Source organism: Eriocheir sinensis, chromosome 5, assembly GCF_024679095.1.
Source record: "Eriocheir sinensis breed Jianghai 21 chromosome 5, ASM2467909v1, whole genome shotgun sequence".
Classification (NCBI taxonomy): Eukaryota; Metazoa; Arthropoda; class Malacostraca; order Decapoda; family Varunidae; genus Eriocheir; species Eriocheir sinensis.
In genome coordinates, this window is record NC_066513.1 from 8,155,732 (window position 1) to 8,180,403 (window position 24,672).

The following is a 24,672-nucleotide window of genomic DNA, read 5'->3' on the forward strand; positions in this document are numbered from 1 at the left end:
GCCATGCTTTATCTTTCTTTTTCTTTGCTTCCAGACATCTTGTATTAAACCACTCTTGTGTACATCAGTACATAGTACATAGTACATTAGTACATAGTATAGGGTACCCACTTTACCACACCTTCATTAGTAGTCATATTTTTGTTGTACTTTTCTCAACTCTTTCATTTCTAACCAATGTATACTTCCCCAAGAAGCTCGCAAATCATTATATGTAGCATTAATGTAATTTCGTTTTGTCTCTTTATGATTCTCTAATCCAATTTCTTCACATGCTTCATCAACTTCTGTTTGTAATACTTAATGATCATTTTCCCAGTGGGCCCTCATGTTACACTTCACTTAACAAGTCTATTCCTTTAGTAAGAATTAAGTCCAATCTTGCTGGTTCATACTTTCCCCTAAATCTCGTATCTTTCTTTACCCATTGTGTCATGAGGTTTTCTGTGGCCAATTTTCATACTTTAGCTCACCATGTATTTTCTTCACCTTCAACTTCAAACTTTTCCCATTTGACATTTTTACAGTTAAAGTTTCCTGTTAGAATTACATTTTTTGCTATTTATAATAATATCCTCTAATGCTTTACTTATACCTTCTAACAGGTTGTTATAAATATCACTTGTCCAGGATGCTGTGTGTGTGGGGGCACATATGACACCATTACTGTCAGTTTTCACCACATTTCAACTGTAGTTTATGGAACACTCAAAATTTCCGTTTTTTTCTGGTCCTGTTCTCACTTTTATCATTTTAAAGTCTGTTTTGACCAATATCATCACCCCTCTACCACTATTCTCTGTTCTGTCTTTTATATTATTCATTATAATTACACTACTTTATTCCCACCATTTATATACCTTTTGCTAGTTTTGTTTCAGTGATGAGCATTTTTTCTGGTTAAATTTTGTTCAGGTAGTTTTTTAATTCTATTTTTTTATTTAAGTCCGATGACATACGTGTACGTTAACTTAAGCTATTTTGTTTGCTTCTCTTCCCTATTGTTGCTGCTTTTTACTTGTTCTCTTCCCTCTTCCTGATCCACCACTTTATCACACTGTCGTTTCGCACTCTCCAATAAAAAAAAACTTTTTATTTTATTCTGACTCCGTTCTTTCTTCATTTCTTTGATTGCTTCTTTCACAGTTTCCCTCATATAAACTATTTCCTCTATGCTCAACTTTTTCCTTGCGTATTTTTCTTTATATTGTTCTATACCTTTTCGTATTTCACTCCGACTTATAATAATTTCGGCTGCCATTTGTGACCTCATTTGTGACCTTAACTTCAGGTTAATTGGCTTATTTTTCCTTTCCTCATATTTTCCTAGTCTCGTCATCTCATCCAGCTCTTCTGTCTGCCTTCTGGCATTTTCATGTAAGCTTGTCAGTATATTTTTCACTTTAGTGATTTCATATCTCTCTGTGCCCTCATTGGGGTTTTCTCTTCTTTGACACCCACGATTATCACACTTTTTCTTTTCTTCCAATTCTCTAAAATAGGCTTCCTTATTTTTTATTACTTGGACAACCTCACGTTCTATCTCCATTCATTTTTACCTTTTTTGTTGTTCCATACTTTTTTGACACTTCCTTTCCCTTTTGCATTTTCTTTTTTCCATGCATAAATTAATTTCCACATCCAGGTAGTTTCTTAATCCTATTTTCCAAGTCTACTTCACCTGTACCAGTTCCGTTTACCCTTTTCGATATTTTTTCCTTGGCCACTGCCTTTATCTTGTCATCAATGTTATCCTCTCTGGCCTTTTCCTTTTTCAGTTTTTTTTTTTAAACTTTTAAAAACTTGTTACCAATTCCTTGTTCAGATCATCGATGATCCTCTTTTTCCAGTCGTTTCATCCTTGGCCATACTCTCGGGTGTGGCGTTTGGCCCGGGAAACTATGATGATCAGAATCATAATTGTCCGATGCATAAACGGTCTCCCATAACGTCGCCATTTTGCCCCAGCAGCTTGGGTTCGGCAACTTTATCACCTCGGCACGCTTTTCTTATTTTGTTTCTGTCTATTTTTCTTTTTGGGAGACAGAACCTATCCTAAGGTTTCCCCTCCGGCCTTGCCCCCACAACATAAGCAAACGAGTCGCGTTTCCTGGTCCTTTGAAGCAGGCGGAAGATGATCGGCAACGGTGATGTTTAAGCTCCAGTCACACATTCACGACAATGACTCCCGGCGCCGTCCCGACGTTCGATATACCGATAATCCTGGCTGCGTGACCCTGAGTGTGGCGATGGGTGTGCTGCTGCGACGGCGTTACGCCAAGTAACGACGTTATTAAGACGACATCTCGATGGGTGCGGACGGTGTTTCGACCATCGTATGTGGGGAGCGATGACCTCCCGACATAACGGCCACGGCTGTTGACGATAGTCCTAACTGACACCGACCGGAAAAGGACGATCGTAACACCATCTGGGGGTGATAACGACGCTATTAGGACTTTATTAGGACTGCTGGCGATCATCTTGAGACTTTCAGCTGTGTCCAGATGACAATAAAAAAGGGATGTGGTCACCATGGACCCCACTTTTCCCCGCTCTTCCAGAAGACCAACACCATCCACAGACTGCATGATGGAGGCTACAACCCAGAATTATGTCATTGCCTTCCTCCGATACCGCCACCAGGCCAACCTGCTACAGACAATAGATTTAACCCGACTGCTGCTGTTGTATCGTCAGTGGAAGAAGCGAAAAAAAGCACGCCGGGTGACACCTGTTTCTTGCTCCTGCTAGGCTTGCCCTTGACCTGACTGCCCACCTCCTCCTCCTCCTCCTCCGTGTCTTGATACTGGAAGCCGTGGGCGGCAGGGTCAAGGGTTGTTGGACAAGCGGTGTTGCCGTGCTGGTGGTGGCAGGGCCATGGCAATGTGATAGTGGTGAACTGGTGGGCACGTGAGGGAGCGCGGACCGGAAACTCCTGTTTATATACCCCCGGCGGCCGCCACTCCATCTCCCCGAACAGGTGCTCGGCGTGGCGCCGTTGACAAATCTGTATGCAGTCGGTTGGTTGACAACGCTGCCAGACGTACGTTACGACCACCGTTAGGAGGTCCCTTTCAGTGCCGACCATTGCCGACAACGAAACGACGTTGTTGCGATGGACATCCGACGTTCGTGGTTTCTTGCCGGCAGATGACAGATGTCGTGGAGGGCGCCGATTGTTTTGAACATTTCCAAAACTGTCGGCGTGCGGCCTCCCGCGCCGCGGCGCCCAGTGAGATGTGGCGAGGCCGCAACGATCCCCGAAGATGGCCTGCCGGAGGATGGCGATCTCCGTGGAGGGCTACATTTTCTGACGTCGGGACGGCGCCGGGACCCAAGATCGTGAATGTATGACTGAGGCTTTACTTCACGGACGGCTGGCGGTGTGTGTGTGTGTGTGTGTGTGTGTGTGTGTGTGTGTGTGTGTGTGTGTGTGTGTACAGTAAGGGAAATGGTCGAAGACAAGAAACGTTACTGAGAGGTAAGTGTTACAGTGGATACAAGGATGGATAAAACATTTTGGCTCAGGTCTTGTGTTGGTTTTGGAGTGAGTTAGGGTAGGCTAAATAAGGTGTTTACACACACACACACACACACACACACACACACACACACACACACACACACACACAAACCTGACCTAAGCTAACCTATAACTAACTTCCAAACCGAGACCAAGACCCACGCCATTGTTTTATGCACCGCCTATGGCAATGGTAAGCTTTCTTGCTGGAGCCTGATGGTCGGCTACAGCCTGTTATGTTACAGGTAGGCCTTTATAGTGGTGCCATCTTGCTAGGCTCATACTGGCCCCCGGAGTTCATCTTTGATCCTCATTTAGAAAAAATCTAGAGTCCGAGTTGATAGGTGGTCTTCAGGGCAGCATGTAAGTAGTCTTAGGCCACTCGGTGATGACTAAAAATTGTTAGTTTGAAGCGGCGGGCGTCTATTCTAACCATTAGCATTAGAACAAGGTGCACATCATGACTCACACGTGCCTCTAACACTGCAAATGACAGGTGACTCCACTGCTGCCTCACAGAACCTGGGAAAGTGACCAGTCTGCGAACGGAGGTGGCAAACGAGAGTTCTCTGCTGGTGACTTGGGATAACCCTAGTGACAACCCCCGTAAAGGAGAGCTCGAGTCCTTCAAAGTGTCCTGGGTAGGTCAAGGACTGACCACAGGATGGAAACAGCAAACAGTGGGACTAGAGAAAAAATATCTTATAAACAACCTTAAAGCCAACACTTCATACACCATCAAGGTTAGTGTGTATTTACCTAGTTGTATTTACCTAATTGTTGTATACGGGGGAGTAGCTACGCTGGTACTGTCCCGTCTTTATCTACTGTAATCCAATTTGGCCTTAAAATTATTAATCATCTTTACGTGGACCACATCTTTGTCCAGGCCGTTCTAGGCCTCCAACACTCTTTGTGGAAAACTGTTATTCTCTATGTGTCTTCTACAGGCTTCCTTTTTCAGCTTCCTTCCATTGCCTCTTGATTATCTTGTATCCCACATTATTAGATCTTCTTTGTTCACTTTTTCCATCCCACTCAGCACCGCACATACCGCAATCAGATCTCCTCTCTCCCTCCTCTATTTTAGTGTTCGGTTCAGCTGCTTCAATCTCTCTTCGTATGTCAATTCTCTTAGTCCTGGAACCAGCTTTGTTACTGCCCTATGATTCCTCTCTACCTTCCTTATGGTATTTATCTTTGTACTCGCTGGCCATATTACTGCAGCGTATTACAATTTTGGACGTACTATCATGGTTACAATAAGTTATTTTATCCTCTCCTTATCCAGATATTGAAAAGCAATTTTTATGTTTCTCACCAGGTTGTATGTGTCACCTACAACTGTTTAATTTTCTCTGGCAAAAGACTTATCTAATACAGCAACTCCCAGGTCCTTTTCCATCCTAAAAATTTGTTTTGTGTTTTCCAAATTCCATCACACTGCACTTTCTTGTGTTAAATTCCATTTCCCATATACGATTCCACTATCATATCCTGTCCAGATCCTGTTGCAGTGCTTGGCAGTCCTCTTCACTTCCAATCTTCCTCAGCAACTTGGCATCATCAGCAAACAAACTCATTTAGCTGTTCACTCCCTCCCCCATGTCGTTGACGTAGATTGCAAACATGACCAGAGCCAGCACCGACCCCTGTGGGACTCCACCGATCACTTTCCCCCAAGAGGACCTCACACTCCTGATCACCGTCCTCATTTCCCTATTTTCCAAAAAAGTCCTTCTTCCATCTCAAGAGTCGTCCTCCAAGTCCTCCAATACACTTCATCTTCCACAGCAGTCTCTTATGTGGCACCCTATCGAATGCTTTCTATATGTCTATATAAATTCCATCAGCCCAACCTTCCCTTTCCTGCACTATGTCAGTCACTCGTTAGTAAAAGCACATCAGGTTCATTGTACAAGATTGCCCTCCTCGAAAGCCATACTGTTTGTCCGTCAATCTGTTCTGTCTCTCCAGGTAGTCCATCCATTAATCGTTCATCTGCAGCCTTTCACAGATCTGCGCTATCAGATTTGTCAAAGAGATTGGCCTGTAGTTCCCAGCTAGGGTCTTCGAGGCATCCTCCTTTTGAATTAGTATAGTATCTGCTAACCTCCAATCTGCTTGGACCTTACTTTCAACTAAAGAGCTGACTATGCCGCACTGTATCTTATCAGCTAGTTGCTTATTACTGCACTCTCTTAACCCTATAAGCTCCGATGTTTTCAAATTTTCGCGCTTCTAACACCTAGCATCGTACTCATTTATCTGAACAATGATAACGCTCATGAACACTCAGTACTGGTACCGAATCAAACAAACAATATTGAATAATGAGTGAAAAAAGCTGACCTACCTCTCTCCTTCCCTCCCTCCCTCTGCCGCTCGTCACAGGCTTGGAGGAAGAATGGATACATCTCCACTCGGCAAATGTCAATGTATGTAGCTACCTCGCTGTTGATTTTATTATTTAGGAAAATCAACACGGACACATCCATGGTGGAGAGCCTTTGAATTACCTTTTTTTTTTATTTATTAGTAAGTTTCTGATACATCAAGGGGGTGGAAACAGGTTGACCGGAAACAATTTTATCCATTGCTGGGGCGGCGCGGACAGTGAGAGCTTTTATACGGAGATAAGGATCACAAATATTACACTACAGACATTGCAAATACCCTTAGAAGAACGATTCGTTACATCGTGATAATAAAAATAAATACCTAAATAACCAGGGCAGGAAAGACGGAGAATAAGACACAATCAATCAGTCAACTTGCATTTCCATTTTTATATCCTCATTTTGACATTCAAGAAAAAAAAATCACCCCATCAAAATCGTACCAATAATTTGTCTAGTTAACTAATCATATATCTTCATTTTTTTTCCATTATGGGGAGAAATAAAGCGGAAAGATAACCAGCTCTGAAACCGTAGAGTAGCTACTTAGTTTTCATTATGTTTTCACGATTAGGCTACTTCCTCGACAACAAAGACAGTTTGTTTGTTGGTCTGTTTAGTGTAGCAGCTAAAGCTTTATTAACAAAAAAAATGCAAAACATGCAGTTATATATATATATATATATATATATATATATATGTATATATATATATATATATATATATATATATATATATATATATATATATATATATATATATATATATATATATATATATATATATATATATATATATATATATATATATATATATATATATATATATATATATATATATATATATATATATATATATATATATATATATATATATATATATATATATACTTGTAACAGTAATAGTATCGTCGTATCGTATAGGTTATTGTACATCTGACAGTCGGCAGCCGTTTGAACGCTTTCCATAATTTATCGACTGTGTTTCAAAATGACTGGCGTCGGTTTCTCGAAATATTCGTGTGTAGCAAAATAACGAGGATTCATGTGGTTCTTATTGATATCACATGTTAATCTAGGGTATTTTCTGCGTTTATCTGTAGGACTGTTTTTCTTTTACACTTGATAATAAAAAAAAGTGTATCGTTTTGATCGAAGTGCCTGAGGGGTGGCCAGAAGTGGCCACCCTCGGAGCTTGTAGGGTTAAGACCCAGCCTGACACACCACCGGGTCCAAGTGCCTTCCTCACGTCCAGACCTTCCATTAGTCCTTCCACCTTCAGTACTTTGAGTGTGTGGGTATGTGTGTGTGTGTGTGTGTGTGTGTGTGTGTGTTACAACAAAGCCGGCTCAAGGGCAACAAAAACAGTATATAAAAAAAGCTCGCTACTTGCCGCTCCCAACAACAGAAAATAGTAGAGTGGCTAAAAGAGAGGTCAATTTTGGGTGGCGAGGTGTCTTGATACACTCTTCTTGAAAGAGAACAAGTCATAGGCAGGAGGAAATACAGACAAAGGAAGGCTGTTCTAGAGTTTACCAGTGTAAGGGATGAAGGAGTGAAGATGCTGGTTAACTCTTGCATAAGGGGTTTGGATAGTATAGGGATGAGCAAGGGTAAAGAGTCGTGTGCAGCGGGGCCGCGGGAGGGGGGAAGGCATGCAGTTAGCAAGTTCAAAAGAGATGTCAGCGTGAAAATATCAATAGAAGATAGAGAGAGAGGCAACATGGCAGCGGAATTTAAGAGGTAGAAGACTATCAGTAAGAGGAGGAGAGCTGATGAGACGAAGAGACTTAGACTCCACTCTGTCCAAGAGAGCTATGTGAGTGGAGACCCCCACACGTGAGATGCATACTCCATACGAGTATACGTTTGTTTGTGTGTGTGTGTGTGTGTGTGTGTGTGTGTGTGTGTGTGTGTGTGTATTTACCTATTTGTAGAATACAGGGACTGAGCTCAAGCTCGGACAGTCCTGTCTCTCAATCAATATTTGTCCAACTTGTCCTTCATTATCTGGACTCTACCCACTCAACAATGTCATTACTTAGTCCATTCCATGTATCTACACTCCTGTATGGAAAACAGTATTTCTTTATGTCTTTAAAACAAGTCCTCTTTCAATTTCTTACTGTGTCCTCTTAGTTATCTCCTCCCTTCTATTTCGATTAAATCATTTATATCCCACACGTCTATTCCACTTATGTTAATGTACAATAGTATTAGGTCTCCTGTGTGTGTGTGTGTGTGTGTGTGTGTGTGTGTAATTCACCTCTTGGTCTGCTGCGGGTCTCTCTCGAGACAGCCAGCCGTTCCCCTACGGAAGAGCACAGAGCTCACAGTACCGATTTTGGGTAGGACTGAGACCACACACACAACACACCGCGACAACGAAGTCACAACTCCTTGCTTTACGTCGCGTGCCTACTCACTGCTAGGTGAACAGGGGCTACACGTGAAAGAAGATAAACCCAACTTATCTTCACCCGGCCAGGGAATCGAACCCCGGTCCTTCTGGTTGTGAGGCAGACGCTCTATCTACTGAGCTACCGGGCCGTGTCAGCTACCGGGCCGTGTGTGTGTGTGTGTGTGTGTGTGTGTGTGTGTGTGTGTGTACTAACATGGTTTTGTCGTTTTCAGGTTCAAGGGAAGAACAGAGGAGTGGCAGAGTTCGGTGATGAGTCTACAGTGATGGCCACCACCATACTGGGAGGTAAGACTCCCTTCCCTTCCTTGCCTCCCCTCTTTGTACATGCATCTGGCAGTAGCAGAGAGTGTGAAGATCCCTTGACCCCTCACCCCCACACAAAGCTCACCTCCTTGCCTGTCTCTGTTCTCGGTACCATCGCAAGTCGTGGGACTAAACGCCACTGTGTCGTGGCTCACCGTGTCGTGGCAAACACCTAAGATCGACACGGGTATTACCACCTTCTACAACGTTTCCCTCCGTCGCGCAAACAGCTCCACCGACAGCCCTCAATGGAACAAAATCGCAAACATAACAACGGCTCAGGTTTGAAGCTGCCTAGTATGAGGCGATCTGGAGCGTGTGATTTGTGGACAGCCTGGTATGTTCAGTGACGTAATGACGGGCGAGGCGTGTGACTGGTGGACAGCTTGGTGTGTTGAGTGGCGTAATGACGGACGAGGCGTGTGATTGGTGGACAGCCTGTTGTGTTCAGTGACGTAATGACGGGCGAGGCGTGTGATTGGTGGACAGCCTGGTGTGTTGAGTGACGTAATCACGAACGAGGCGTGTAATTGGTGGACAGCCTGGTGTGTTCAGTGACGTAATGACGGACGAGGCGTGTGATTGGTCGACAGCTTAGTGTGTTCAGTGACGTAATCACGGACGAGGAGTGTGATTGGTGGACAGCCTGGTGTAGATGAGACGTGTGATTGGTGGACAGATGTGAATGGCAATGATGTAATCCCCATATTAATCATATTCTTAAAGTCCCCCGCTATATATCCTCCCTCAGTAAAGTCTCTCGCAGAGTTCCCTTCCTCAGTAAAGTTCCCAGCAGTGTTCCTTCCCTCAGTAAAGTCCCCAGCAATGTACCTTCCCTCTGTAAAGGTTACCGCAGTGTTCCCTTCCTCAGTAAAGTCCCCAACAGTGTTCCTTCCCTCAGTAAAGTCCCCGACAGTGTTCCTTTAATCAGTAAATTTCCCACAGTGTTCCTTCCCTCATTAAAGTCCCTTACAGTGTTCCTTCCCTCTCTAAGATTCCCAGCAGTGTTCCTTCCCTCATTAAAGTCCCTTACAGTGTTCCTTCCCTCTCTAAGATTCCCAGCAGTGTTCCTTCCCTCATTAAAGTCCCTCACAGTGTTCCTTCCCTTTCAAAGATTCCCAGCAGTGTTCCTTTCCTTACTGCCTTTTATCGCTTTTTTTCATGTATCTGCACTTGCCAGCTGCATGCCATGGTCTTGCTGCCCAAAACTTTTAATTCAGGCTCTTTTATGTTTCATAATGGGAGAATTGACTAAAAGCTTCAATATTTCGTCCTACATACTAAATAATATCACCATTTAACAACGAAAGGAAGTAATTATAAGAGAGTCCACTAAACCTCTCTACCTCTTCACAACGATCAAGCTCTCTTCAAAGTGGAGTGCACACCATTTACATTTATGATGGCTTCTAACTTACACTGAATAAACTACTAAACAAGAAAGGCATAGGCCACTCTGGCCCTCAACTCTCTCCTTGTATCTGAATTTCCCCAAGCTTCTCACTGTAGGCTGTTGCTTCACTTATAGTCTATCTAGCGCTTCTATGAATGTTGTTCTCTTTGTGTCCCTCCTATTTAACCACACTACTAGACACGAGAGTAAAAAGCTAGTCCTCTCAGCTGTCCCTTACATCTCAGCATCTCCAAGCTTCTCCCTGCAGACTGTTGCTACACTTACTATCTTCCACTCATATATGGTTGATGTTCTTCATATGTTCGAACTACTGGTAGTGAGTGACAATGGGATGATGATGATTTAGGATTTACCCCCTAAAAAGGGGGAACGGGCCTTTGTCTATGCGACGGCCCGTCGCAGGGGAGAACCCGCCGCTGGCGTGCGGCGGGGGTAGGGAAGTCTCCACCGCCGCCACAGCCACGGGTAAAAGCCGGCGAGCAGCGACGGAGGCACGGGCTCTCTGGGCAGGCGCCCAGCAGACACCCGTAGCGGTACTCGTGCGAGCAGCCGACTGGTCGACTTGACCACGGAGGGGTGGCCCTAAGCGAGGATGACCCCACGGGTCCACCTCGCCTCCGTAGAAGGGCCACCCGGCTGCTCGCCCGAGGAGTGCTGGCGTTCCACTGACAATGGGAGCGGATGCACGTGTTTTGTGTGCGCTCTTGAAACTGCTGATTCGACAATGGCGAGCAGCAGGAGCAGGACTCTGAGAGACGTGTGTTGCGTCTGTGAAGACTTTTCAATCGATAAGTGGATTGCATGATGTTTGTGCCCTAAATGGTGTCATGTGAAGTGTGCTTATTTAACAGGGGTCAAGCAGGAAAATATACCCAAAATAAACTGTGTGTGTTCGCTATGCTTACACAAGGCATCTTTAGCAACCGACATTATGGAACAATTGGATGAATTTAAGCAAGAATTATCGAAAGAAATATTAGTTGTTAAAGATGAAGCTGAAACTCGAGCACTCAGTGTGAAAGAGAAGTTGGGTGAGGTTGGGGAGCTTTGCGCTGACAAGGCAGAGTCGGCTGGCGCCAGCTGGGCTGATGTAGCAAAACGGAGGAGGAAGAAGCATCTCCTTGTCATGAAGGCCTCTGATCAAGATAAAAAAGGCTACTGAGATGAAAAATGAAGTCTTACAGGCATTACAAGGCATTCAGATTACTGATTCATGGTTCACGAATGGAGGTAACATTGCTATGAACTTTGATTATGAGAATATAAAGAATGAAGCAGCTCAGAAATTAGAAAATGTAGAGCAAGTTAGCACAATGCAATGTGCATAAGGAGGAGACCGGGAATAAGATAATTGAGACTGTTGAACAGTAATGTGTTCCTACACTCGATTCCAGGAGTTGAGGGGGAAATTGAGATTTTCAATAAGCCTGCTGCTGGTGGCACAATGCACTATATTTTGAAATGTGATCCAACTGTTAGAGAGCTGATCCACAAGCATCATGACAAGATAAAACTAGAATGGGGAGTGTATACTGTGAGAGATAAATACCATGTAATCATATGTTACCATTGTCAAAGATACGGCAATTTTGAGGCCAACTGCACTGTCAAGAACAATGGAGAAGCCCCCAAACTGACAAGATTTATCACTCGCTTCCCCATGCAACAGATCCACCTTGGTATTAATAAGACTTACCACTCGCTTCCCCATGCAACGGCTCCACCCAAGTATTGACAAGGCTTATCACTCGCCTCACCATGCAACGGCTCCACCTAAGTATTGACAAGGCTTATCACTCGGTTCCCCATGCAACGGCTCCACCTAGGTATTGACAAGGCTTATCACTCGCTTCCCCATGCAACGGCTCCACCTAGGTATTGACAAGGCTTATCACTCGCTTCCCCATGCAACGGCTCCACCTAGGTATTGACAAGGCTTATCACTCGCTTCCCCATGCAACGGCTCCACCTAGGTATTGACAAGGCTTATCACTCGCTTCCCCATGCAACGGCTCCACCTAGGTATTGACAAGGCTTATAACTCGCTTCCCCATGCAACGGCTCCACCTAGGTATTGACAAGGCTTATCACTCGCTTCCCCATGCAACGGCTCCACCTAGGTATTGACAAGACTTATCACTCGCTTCACCATGCACCGGCTCCACCTAGGTATACACGAGTCAACACTTGTCTTCAGTTTTGTATCCCCTCCACTCCTATGATAAGCTCGCGTACTGTCTTCTTTCCATTATATTCCCAGCTTTCTACTTCTTATTCTCAGTTTAGAAATGACTTAAAACAACCCTGCAAGCTTTGGGTTTCGATTTTTCCTTTGCCCTGTTTCTTTTCTTTTGTTTTGTCCACAACGGTTTGGGTCACCTTCTGTCGGCAAGTATCCTGGAACTCCATTCCTAGTCCTTCCCTGCTTTAGTATCTCCCCTATTTCTGGCCTCTTCTGTTAATGGCCCTTTCCACTCCTGACTTTCTCATGGTCCCAACCCTCTCTGCCGCTGGCCCGCTCCTGCTCATGACCTGCTGGCTCAGCCGACCCTAGTGTTCCCTCCGCTATAGTTCGATGGCCTGGAAGCCGGAGCGAAATACACAGCTCAAGTGCGGGCGTGCAACAACGAGGGCTGTGGAAAGACATTGGTGGGTGACGTCTGGACTCGCCCCGCCCCCCCACGCTTCCTGGAAGAGGAAGTGGACCTTGGGGAGCCCACTGGATCCACCATTACCATTCAGCTGCCCCTCCTCGCCAACCCCCCCGGGTGAGTGTGCGTTCTTACCCAGTGTCCCGTCTTTAGAAATGATTTTATCAATCATGTCTGTGTGTGTGGGAGGGGGGGGGGGGTTGTGTGTCCGTCTGTGTGTGGGGGCGGAGGGGGAGTTGTCTGTGTGTGTGTGTGTGTGTGTGTGTGTGTGTGTGTGTGTGTGTGTGTGTGTGTGTATAATAATAATAATAATAATAATATACGTGCGGTTTATTTATGGATAAGCAGCTCGAGAGCTGAAAATATTCATATTATATATGGAGATCATTAAAATTACAAACTTAAAATTAACTTGGGAGTAAAGTGTCTATGTGCTCAGGATTTTCACTATTGTGGGTATTACACTTTTCTTATATCTGTCAGTGCGCGCAAGTATGGGGAGCAGCTTGTTGTGGTGTCGGACATTGTGGCGGGAGGGGGAGTTACAAGGGGAAGCGGGTTCCTGTGTCGTGGGTGGTGGATGAGTTTGGTGGCGAACTGCTGGAGGAGGTGTTGGTGGCGGGCCTGAAGGGTGGTGAGGTGCAGGGCGGGGAGGGCCTCCTGGTAGGTGGTGTAGCCGGTCCCCAGGATAAGCCGCACCGCCCTTTTCTGCACCCGCTCGAGTTGATGGCGTTGAGTGGCGTTGAGGGAAGATGACCAAGCCGGGTCGCGTATGTGAGACGAGGGAGTTCGACGGTGGAGTACACACTCGCCAGCTCACGCACGGGTGTCCCCAGCTTCTTCAGTCTTCGGAGGAGGTGTAGTTGGTTTGTGGCTGACTTATTAGGGAGCTGACGTGTTGGCCCCGCGTCAGTTTGATGTCAGTGGTGTGTGTGTGTGTGTGTGTGTGTGTATTTATATATTTACCTATACAAGGCCTGAGCTCAAGCTCGGACAGTCCAGTCACCCAATCTATATTTGTCCAGCTTTTCTTTAATTTTATTGACACTGCTTGTTTCAACAATGTATTTGCTAAGTCCATTCCATGTATTCACACACCACACATCTTTGTCTTTCAAACAAGTCTCTTTCTCAGTTTATCTGTGTCCTCTTGGTTGCCTCTTCCCATTTATCTCGATTAAATAAGTTCTATCCAGCACTACCATTCCACTTGTATTCCTGTACAACGCTATCAGGTCTCTCGTTCTCTTCTTTTTTCCAGTGTTGGCAAGCCCATATTCTCTAATCTAGTTTTGTTTGACATACTTGATGGTTTTGGGACCATCTAAATCTTTTAAATCCTTTCAGGTTTCCTTTTTGTCCCTTTTCTTGTATAGTGACCAAAAAAACTGCTTCATACTCTAGCCTTTGTCTAGACAATGTTATTATTTTCTTCATCATGTCCCCATTCAAGTAGTGAAATGCCACTCTAATATTTGCAGCAAATTATATGTTTTTCCAAATATTTTGTTTATGTGCTTCTCGTGTCTTTATATATTGTATTTTAATCTCTTCCTTCACTGTTTCGATGATTGTCCCTCCCATCTTTTACACTTCACTTGGTCTATTTTTAATCTTGCCCATTTTCATTGTGTGACACTTTTCATTAAACTCGAGTTCCAATTATTTATTCCATTTATGTATCTCACTTAAATATTCCTGCTCTTTGTTAAAATCATCCTCATCTCTTATTTTTCTAAGCAGTCTGGCGTCATCTGCAAACATATTCATATAACCCTTTACCTTTTCTGGCATATCGTTTATATATATATATATATATATATATATATATATATATATATATATATATATATATATATATATATATATATATATATATATATATATATATATATATATATATATATATATATATATATATAAGAACTCCACCTCTGACCGATCTCCATTCCGATATCTCATCTTTCAAAACAGTTCTGATTTCCCATTTTGCTGTTTTTTTTTTTTCATCAATTGTCATTTTTCTTCCCAATCCACCTCTATTTTCAAATTTCCACTGAAGTCCATTATGTGGAACTTTATCAAATGCCTTTTTAGGTCCAAAAATATGCAGAACTGTCTATTGATCATAGGCTTTTTGTTTCCTCTCTTGAATATAATGGGACCACATGTGCCCCTTTCCACTGTACTGGGACCGTTTTTTTTATTGAACAATTTATAATATCATGAATTGGTTTTATTAACTGTTCATTGCACTCTTTTAGTACTTTATCTCATATTTCATCTGGACCCATTGCCTTCCTACCATCTATAGTGATTTTAATAGCCCCAGTATCTCCTCTCAGTCAGCTTTTAAGTTTTCCATTTTTTTGACACTTCTCTCTTCATTCCTCTTTTCAAATTCTGTTTTTTGAGTAAATACTTTCTGAAAGTTTTCGTTTAATACACAGATTTCCTTTGTATCCTCACAGACTTGGTCACCCACTTCGATCACATTCACAGATTCTTTTTTTCCTCAATTTCTTATTTATGTCTATAAAAAAATAGTTTTGGGTTCTCCTTACGTGTTTCCATTATATTCTTTCCATACTTTCTTCTCCTCTCACTTTGGTGTAACAATTTTTAGCTGGTCTATAGCTTTCCCTATTTATGGCATTCCTTCTTTTTATGTTTCTCCATGTTATATAGTTTTTCTTCTTCTTTGTTTCCAGACTTCTTGCATTAAACCACTTTTTTTCCTCTTTTCTTAATTACATAATGGGGTACCCACTTCACCACACCTTCATTATAAGTTTTAAGGAAGGACGTATTCATATTTTTGTTGTAGTTTTTTTTTTCATCTTTTTACATTTCTGACCAATTTATACTTTTATAAATCTCAATTCATTATACTTAGCTTCATTGTAACTCTTTCTTTTCGCTTTATGGTTTTCTAATTAAATTCCTTCACATTTTTCGGCAATTTCTGTTTGTAACACTTCATGTTCACTTTTCCAAGTGGGCACTCGTGTTGCACTTCACTCAACAAGTTCCTTTGGTGAAAATTAAGTCATTCAGTCACCGCCGAGTGCTTAAAACCCCACCCACTGTCCTGAAGACCACCCACCATCAACCCCGACTCTAGCCAGAAGCCGTCCAAGAATCAGAACGAGGGGCAGGGGGCAGCATGAGCCAATGCAAGATGGCGCCTCTATACGCCTGCCTGCGAGCTGGGCTGCTGGGGCTGACCATCCACCTCCCATCGAAGACGCCCGGACCATCCCATCCCCCCCCACCATGCAGATGCGCAAATAAAAAAACAAAAAAAAAAAAAAAAAAAAAAATCTTACTGGTTCATCCTCTCCTCTAAATCTTGTATCTTCCTTTACCCATTGTGTCATGAAGTTTTCTGTGAACAATTCTAATAATTTAGCTCCCCATGTATTTTCTTCACCTCCACTCCAAATTTTTCCCATTTGACATTATTACAGTTGAAGTCCTCTGCTAGAATTACATTCTTGGTATTTCTAATGATATCCTCTAACGTTTTACTTGTACATTCTAACAGGTTGTTATAAATTTCATTAGTCCAACTTGCTGTGTGTGGGGACACATTTGTCACCATTACTGTCAGTTTTTCACCGCATTTCAATGGACATGCTTCCGGTTCTGGGAAGAGCCTAGAAATGCATTATGCCACGTACCGATGATGACCTAGTGCACATATTACGTCCTATAAATCGCTAGTTGACTGGATATTGGAGAGATATCTCATTTTTTTCTCATCTCACGTAGAGAAGCCACCATTAGCTCGTGACGCCATCAGGCTGTAGTGGAGTACAGCAGACGACAGTACCAGTATTTACCATTGTTTTTTTTTTATCAGCTATGGCCACTCCAGCTCCAAACTGCGCCCAACTGGTATGTTATAGGTGTTTACTGAACACCTTAAGAGTGTTAGAAATATGTTATATTAATAAAATGGGAATGAAATCAACCGATTCGCCTCTGCTCTGTAGAGTACCTCAAAACTTATCCTTGAATAATGGGCTATAGGTTCTCAGAGGGTGCATGTATGAACACACTGGAAAGTATATATGTTTATTGACAGAGAGAGAGAGAGAGAGAGAGAGAGAGAGAGAGAGAGAGATGAATAATAAGACGACGAATGTAGCCAAAGGGTGATCAGAAAGTAATGACAGTTGTTGCCGTAACACGAAAACCTTGAGGGCTGGGAAGGAGCGGAGCTAGAGGAATGGAGTGTTGCCTGTGCTGACATGTTTGAGAATCTATCGCCGCTTCTCTGGCTTGTCTTGTCTTGTTGTAATGTGCGAATGCGTCAGTCTTGGTTTTGCTCTGTGACCGGAAACAATGGATTTCTCGAAAGAAGGCTGTAGGTTCACTAGGTGGAAACTGGGGAAGAAGGCAACAGAGATTCGAAGGGAATTGTTGCAAGTTTATCCTGAATCTACTTCATCACTTGAAACTGTTTCCCGCTGGATTCGCGCTTTCACAGCCGGAAAAAACTGAACTGAAAGATGAACATCGCTCTGAACGCCCTCGGACATCTGTGACCGAAGCAAACATGGTCCTTGCGCGGTCCATCATTGACGAAGATCCAACTGCAACTCTTCGGTTCTTATCCTTGGAGCTTGGCGTAACTTATGGGAGTGCACATGACATCGTGCATGAACACTTAGGGCTGAGGAAGAAGTGTGCCCGATGGATACCCCATTTGCTGACGGAAGATCAGAAGATCGAACAGTTGCAGATTTGTCGTCTCTGGATAGCGGAATTTGAGCCAAATGGCACGGAACGGCTTTCGGTTGTTGCCACTTGAGATGAGTGTTGGATTCCTTCCTTCACCACTCGAGACAAGCATTCCAACATGGTGTGGTTGAGGATGAAGAGCATCGACCTCAAATTTTGAAGGTAGCATTTCACAGTCGGAAGCGCCTTTTCACCATCTTATTCAATTCACAAGAACCAAAGTGTGAAGATGTGATGCCCCAACAGTCTACTATCACAGCCCAGTAATACACCGACCAGTTCCTTCTGCAAGTCCTGGCACATCAGACCAAGTCCGCACCAACCCGCCGCCGATCGCGCCTCTTGTTGCACTACGAAAATGCTGCACCCCACAGAGCTCGACTCACTCTGGTGTACCTGGAGCAACAAGGCATCTCTCTTCTCCACCATCCACCCTACTCACCTGACCTTGTTCCCTGCTAGTTTTGGTTATTCCCAAAGATTAAAGCTGTGATCGCTGGGAAGCAATTACAACGCATCCAAGATCTGGCACAAACAGTAAATTCAGAGCTTCGAGGTATACCGGCTTCTGAGTTCCGTGACTGCTTCATGAAATGGCGGAGGATGATGGAACGCTGCATAGAGACAGGAGGGTAGTACTTTGAAAGAATGTAAGCCCCGGTTTTGATTTTCCTTCATACCATCGAAATATGTGATGTCATTGTCATTACTTTCTGATCGGGCTTCATTATCATAGGACGAGACAGTACTGAGGTGGAGAGAATAGTTGAGTTCGCGATTAAAAGTTAGTCCGAGGAGGAACTAAAGAGAATAATCAAGGTTGAATTTATGTTAGTATGAGGGAAACTTACCTAGCCTAACCTAGAGAAAACAATGGCTCAGGAACGTCAGAGAGAGAGAGATGAATAAGAAGAAAACGAATGCAGACCAATATTTTAAAATCAGAGGACGTGACAGTAGAGAGAAGAGTTGAGTTCACGATGAAAAGTTAGTCCTTGGGGAAACTAAAGAGAATAATTAAGGTTGACTTGATATTAGTACGAGGGAAACTTACCTAACCTAACCTAGAGAAAACAATGGAGGAACCTAATCTGGATCGGGGCAGACTGTTGGAACCTATTTGGCGCACTGGGAGCTGTCGTCGAACAGCCAGTCACCAATTTTTCCTTACTGCAGGATTCACTGGCACAGGCAGAAATATCTTCCGTGGAGTACTTTTGTCCGTACTCTTGCACATTGGCACGAAGCACCAACGACTGCGGGTTACGTCTCCAGGCATTGCTAGCCACTAGAAACATACACCACAACACGAAATCTCGGAGAAACATTATGTTGGCGGCCTCCCGACGTACCTTGTGACGTCACGATCAATCAGCACCCGTTTCCAAGTCACGTGATTTTTCCTCAACTTTAATCCATATTTTATACCATATATACTATTTTACTTGAAGAAAAAAATATTACCATAGCTGAATTTAGGGCCTATTTTATCCATACAGACAGAATTTGAAATAAATATGTTGACAGGAAATATTTCCATTGTAATAGAACACTTAAAATTTTATTATTACCTGGTCCAGTTCTCACTTTTAACACTTTTAAATCCGTTTTGACCTATATCATTACCCCTCCACCACTCTTCCCCATTCTGTCTTTTCTATATATGTTATAATTGCACTGGTCTATTCCCACCAATTCTATTCCTTTTATTAGTTTTGTTTCAGTGGTTCACATTACATCTGGTTTAGCTTTGTTCAGGTAGATTTTTAATTCTAGATTTTTTTTTTATATAAGTCCGTCGACATTAGAGTACATTAACGTAAGCTATTTCGTTCCCTTCTCTTTCTTATTTTGTTGCTATTTAATTGTTATTTTCCTCCCTCTTCTTAATCCACCATTTCATCACTCTATCGTTTCGCATTCTCCTCCCCCCCAAAAAACTCTCCTTTTTTAACTCTTTCTGATTGCTCTTTCTTCGTTCCTCTGCTTTGCTTCGCTCACTATTTTCCTCATCTGCATGAACTCTTTCCTCTAGTCTCATATTTTTCTTAAATATGTGTCTGTATATTGTTATATACCTTTTAGTTTTCCACTCCAATTTATAATCATCTCCTTGTGTGTGTGTGTGTGTGTGTGTGTGTGTGTGTGTGTGTGTGTGTGTGTGTGTGTTATGAGGATAATCATTATAATCATTATAATCATAATGGTTTTCTGGAAGTATTCAGCCATGGGATGAAAATAAACAAAATGTAAATCCAATGGCAGAGAAAGAGGATTGTTACTTACACAGGGAATCACAGTGAAAGGATAAACCAAAAATGTAGGCGCCGGCTTGGGAGCAACGTGAGTTACACACGTTAAGGTAGGAGTGACAGACGTACCTCGCCTAACCGTCCACTCCGCTGGGCACTAATCTCCCTTCTCTCCCTCAGGTCGCACTACGTGATGGTGCAGCAGGATGGGACAGGGGTGCCGCAAAGGAACTTGGAGCAGAACCTCATGAATATAGCGCTCGCCCTCGTGGATAGCGAGGAAAAAAACACAACTAGCAAGAGCAGTTCAGTTGACTCTCCGAAAATGTACATTGCGGCCAAGCTGCAGCAGGTGAGTGGCATTGTTGCTTTCGCTGAGGTGACGAGTCATCGATTTAAATAATGGAACGCGGCCAAAGTGAAGCAGGTGGATGGCGATGAGCCCTGGCCCCTAAACGGTGTCTCAAGAGTCAGGTTAACATCTGCCTGATATCTGCCGGTTGGTCATTGCAAATTAATAATAAGTAAAGGTAGTTCTACTCGGTCACTGATGCTGACGTGCCGCGAGTGCTCTTGTGCTGGATTGAGGTCTCGTAAATTAATGTTTTCTCATCAAACTCACCCCTTTGCAAATTATCTACATAATGGCAAATATAACCAATATCTTCACTCCATCTCTCTCACAGTTAACTCTGCAACAACCTTCCCTAGTCTGTATCTCTTACTTCCTGCGACTCAGTCTTCAGGTGGGGAGTATCATGATGAATCCTTAGCCACAACTGTTCTTTCTTTCAGTATCTTCTTGTACATTCAGAATTGCTAGGATTAGCAGATACGATTTTAACATTTTCATTATTTTGTTCGTAATATAAGTAAAAAGTAAAATGTCATTCACAAATGTTTTCTACCCTCTTTTCAAGTAGGGATACACACTGTAAAGGATTTACAGTGCAAGAGAGTTGCTGACATCCAAGTCACAACAAAGATGATTCCATAAAACCCATGATTATGTCTGATACATGCCAGTAATAGGCATGACTTGCTTACATATAACTTGCTGCTTGTATGATTAGCTTCCCATCAACACCAGGACGTCATCAGCTTGGTATTAGGGTAAAATCATGCAAGGTACAGTCGCGATATGAAGTGATGTCGCCACTCTCAGAATGTTCCGTACGGGAGCATTTGAAGGTAACGGAAGTGATGTGTATTTATTGTTTATGTTATAATGTTCCCTTTTAATGATAATCTATAATACGTTGTAATGTAAAAGACGGTAAAATAACGTAGTAGTACCTGAATTACAATTATACATTCATTTGTTTTAAAAAAATGCGACTGTGAACGTCATGTGTTGTCTTCAGTACTGAAGACAACCTTGAAATTATTTAGCTCACGTCGTGTGCTTATCTTTGCAAAACAGTTGTTATACGTCGTTCAGATTTAGGCGATATATATATATATATATATATATATATATATATATATATATATATATATATATATATATATATATATATATATATATATATATATATATATATATATATATATATATATATATTTTTTTTTTTTGGGGGGGGGGGTCATTCCATGAACCGTCTTCTGCAGTTATTAATACAGTTCCGATACACACGCACAGTATGACACGAAGGGAATGGACAGTTACTGGCATTACTTTGCGTTTTATTGATTACGAAACGATCAAATAATAAGGTTTCACATTAGACACCTTTTATTCACTATGATGGCTTCTTATCATAAGCATGGGCACTGAAATATATAGTAACATTGCTCAGTAACGATGATGAATGAAGAATGCCTTCATAGGTAGGGTTGCCATATCTGAACTATCAAAATTCCGGACGCCTCTACGAACCCTCGACCATAGCCTAATGTTTGGCAACGCTGCAATTACCCGCCCGCAGTCATGACCACCACCTCCATGTCAAAGCCATATATTCTTATTTCCCCACCTTCCTCGATGATTCTATGGCACTTATAAGCTGTGGACATGTTCCATAGATCACCTCCAAGCATTAGAAGTCTACATGAAGCTTTTGCCATCGTTATATTGACCAAGAAAGGCAATGATGTTTGCGATCGGCGGCAAAAAGTGAGCTTGGAGTTACAAAACATGACTATTCTGAAGTTAGTTATTCTTATTTTTCCATCTCCGACTATCCCTCGGTAGTTTAAGCTGTGGGCATCTTCCCTTGATCACTGTCATGCATTAGAAGTCCAAGGAAAGCTTCTGTTATCATGATGTTGACCACGAAAGGCAAATAGTGAGTCAGGGGTGAATAATAAGTATGGTGCGCGGGCGATGACGTCATTATCAAACGAGAGTATAAATTAAATAAATTAGGCATCCTAGTTTAGGATATCGACTAATTATGCATGTCCTATAATTTTATATTGTGCAGTTAGATTTATTGTTGTCAACAATGATCATGAAAAGATAATTTTACTTTCTGTTTGAGTAATATGTCGATATTTGGACTTCATTTGACTTGTTCCTTGGTGAACGAAAACACTTTGTGTCAAAATATTTCGATAACTCTTCGTAAGACATCATTGAATATTTCTTTTCTATTTCTGTTTAGATTGTAAAATATATTTAGTTAAGTTATGAAGAAGATACAGGAAAATAATGGTACTCTTGAAAATATATAACGATACTTGCGTGATCGAAAATAAACGTACACGACGACATCACTTCATATCGCGACTGTACATTTACTGTTCTATCCACTCCTACGCTGATGACTCTGTCCTACACTAATCGACATCTTTTTAGCAGATCATTCCAACAGGAATTACAAAAAAATACAAGATTCTAGCCTAAACAATACAGAACGCTTGGCCTCTGACCTTCATATAATTTCTGAGTGGGGTAGCAGGAGCTTGGTGTCCTTTACTGCCGCAAAAATTCAGTTTCTCCACCTGTCAACTTGACACAGTCTCCCAAACACCTTTCCCCTATTATTTGAAAAGACTCAGCTGTGCCTTTCTTCTACACTGAATTTTCTTTGTCTATCCTTCATTCATAATCTCAAATGTAAACCTCATATTTCATTTACTAAATCAGCTGACCGGAGATTAGGCGTCCTGTATCCTTTCATCCAGCTATTTTTGTCCTTCCGGATGCCGCCCACATACAAGGGCGTTGCCCCTGGTATGGAGTATGCGTCCTATGTGTGAGGGACTCCACACCACAGAGTTATAGACCTAGAGCGCGCGCTTCCGTGTTGTGGGGTTGGCGGGGGGTGAGGCAAGCTACCCTGGCGCGGCAGCCATCTTGGGGAGCCCACTTTCCCTCACTCTGTGGTGGTGGTTTTTGATGGTGGTGGTGGTGGTGGTGATAGTGGTGGTGGTGGTGGTGGTGGTGGTGGTGATGATGGTGGTAGTGGTGGTGGTGGTGGTGGTGGTGATGATGGTGGTGGTGAAGGTGGTAATGGTGGTGGTGATGATAGTGGTGGTGTTGGTGGTGGCGGTGATGATGGTGGTGGTGGTGATGGTGGTATGTGATAGTAGTGGTGGTGGTGATGGTGGTGGTGGTGGTGATGCTGGTGGTGGTGGTGACGGTGGTGGTGGTGGTGTTGGTTGTTGTGGTGATGGTGGGGTTGGTGGTGTTGGTGGTGGTGGTGGTGGTGGTGTTGGTGGTGGTGGTGGTGATGGTGGTGGTGATGATGGTGGTGGTGGTGGTGATGGTGGTGGTGGTGGTGGTGGTGGTGATGATGGTGGTGGTGATGGTGGTGGTGGTGGTGATGGTGGTGGTGGTGATGGTGGTGGTGGTGGTGGTGGTGATGGTGGTGGTGGTGGTGATGGTGGTGGTGATGGTGGTGGTGGTGGTGATGGTGGTGGTGAGATGGTGGTGAGAGAGAGAGAGAGAGAGTGGTGAGTTATGTCATGTCATATGTCACGTCTCTCTCTCTCTCTCTCTCAACCAACTCCTCCACCCACCACCACCACCACCACCACCTACCACTTACCTCCACTTTGAAGTTGTCGGCTGGAGCACAGAGTTGGCTGGACTGAGCTCCCAAAGATGGCGGCCGAGGTACTTCCGGTTCCCGCACCCGAGTGTCTGGCTCGCGCGCTCTAGGTATATAACTCTGTGCTCCACACCCACGCAGCTCTTCTAAACTAAACTATAACCTTTATGTCCCCTCAACTCTCCTCTTACCGACAGTCTTCTGCCTCTTAAACTGTCACAGTGTTGCCACTTTTTCTATCATCTAACGATTTTTTCATGTTGACTGATGTTCTGAGCTTGTTAAATGCATGCCTTTCCCCTCCCGCAGCCCCACTGCTCATGAATATCTACTCTTGCTCACCCCTATGCTCTCCAGGTCCCTTATTCAAAGCTTAACTGGCATCTTCAATCTTTCATACATCTTGCTGCTAAACTTTCAGCTTTCCTGCGTCTGTAGATCTCCTCCCTACAACTTAAATACGTTCAGGAGGGGAGTATCAAGACACTCCTCCATCAGAAGCAGACTCTTTTTTTCTGGTCACTATTATATTCTTTTTTTGTGGCTGAGCTTACCAGGTTATTTTTTTGTTTGTTTGTTTTGCCCTTCGGCTGCTTCCCTTGCTGTATAAGAAAAGAAAACTAAACCGACCCTTTTGATGCTGTGGGTGGCCGAGGGCGGCGCTGTGCATATATGGAATCTCACCTGTATCGTACAAGCACACTTTACTCACAGCTGGCCGAGGGCCTTGATACATAAGTAGAACCTCGTTCATCGGGCACGAACGGGGGGGGGGGCGTGCCGGATAATCCGTTTTGCCGCTGTTTTGAAACGTACTCCCATAGAATCGCCAAAACTTATAGATAGTGGAGGATGAACATCCGAATACCTCCATCAGATTATGGCGGAACTCATTTTTCTCAAGTCTGGTGGATCTCCAACTTCTGCCTTAAGTTAAGCACCTTGAGCTTCCTCTTTTC

At 43.2% G+C, this 24,672-nt stretch overlaps 1 protein-coding gene across 7 annotated transcripts in view; it reads left to right on the forward strand.

Moving 5' to 3' along the window:
* LOC126984002 (protein sidekick-1-like) overlaps positions 1 to 20,067 on the forward strand; it is a gene marked incomplete at its 3' end in the record, with an annotated part of 95,324 nt that extends 75,257 nt beyond the window's left edge. For all 7 annotated transcript variants that reach the window (XM_050837300.1, XM_050837335.1, XM_050837307.1 and 4 more), the window contains 5 exon segments: positions 4,046 to 4,269; positions 8,559 to 8,631; positions 8,771 to 8,931; positions 12,635 to 12,831; positions 19,896 to 20,067. In XM_050837300.1, the coding sequence (XP_050693257.1) occupies positions 4,046 to 4,269; positions 8,559 to 8,631; positions 8,771 to 8,931; positions 12,635 to 12,831; positions 19,896 to 20,067 (827 nt within the window).
* Between the last annotated feature and the right edge of the window lie 4,605 nt (positions 20,068 to 24,672).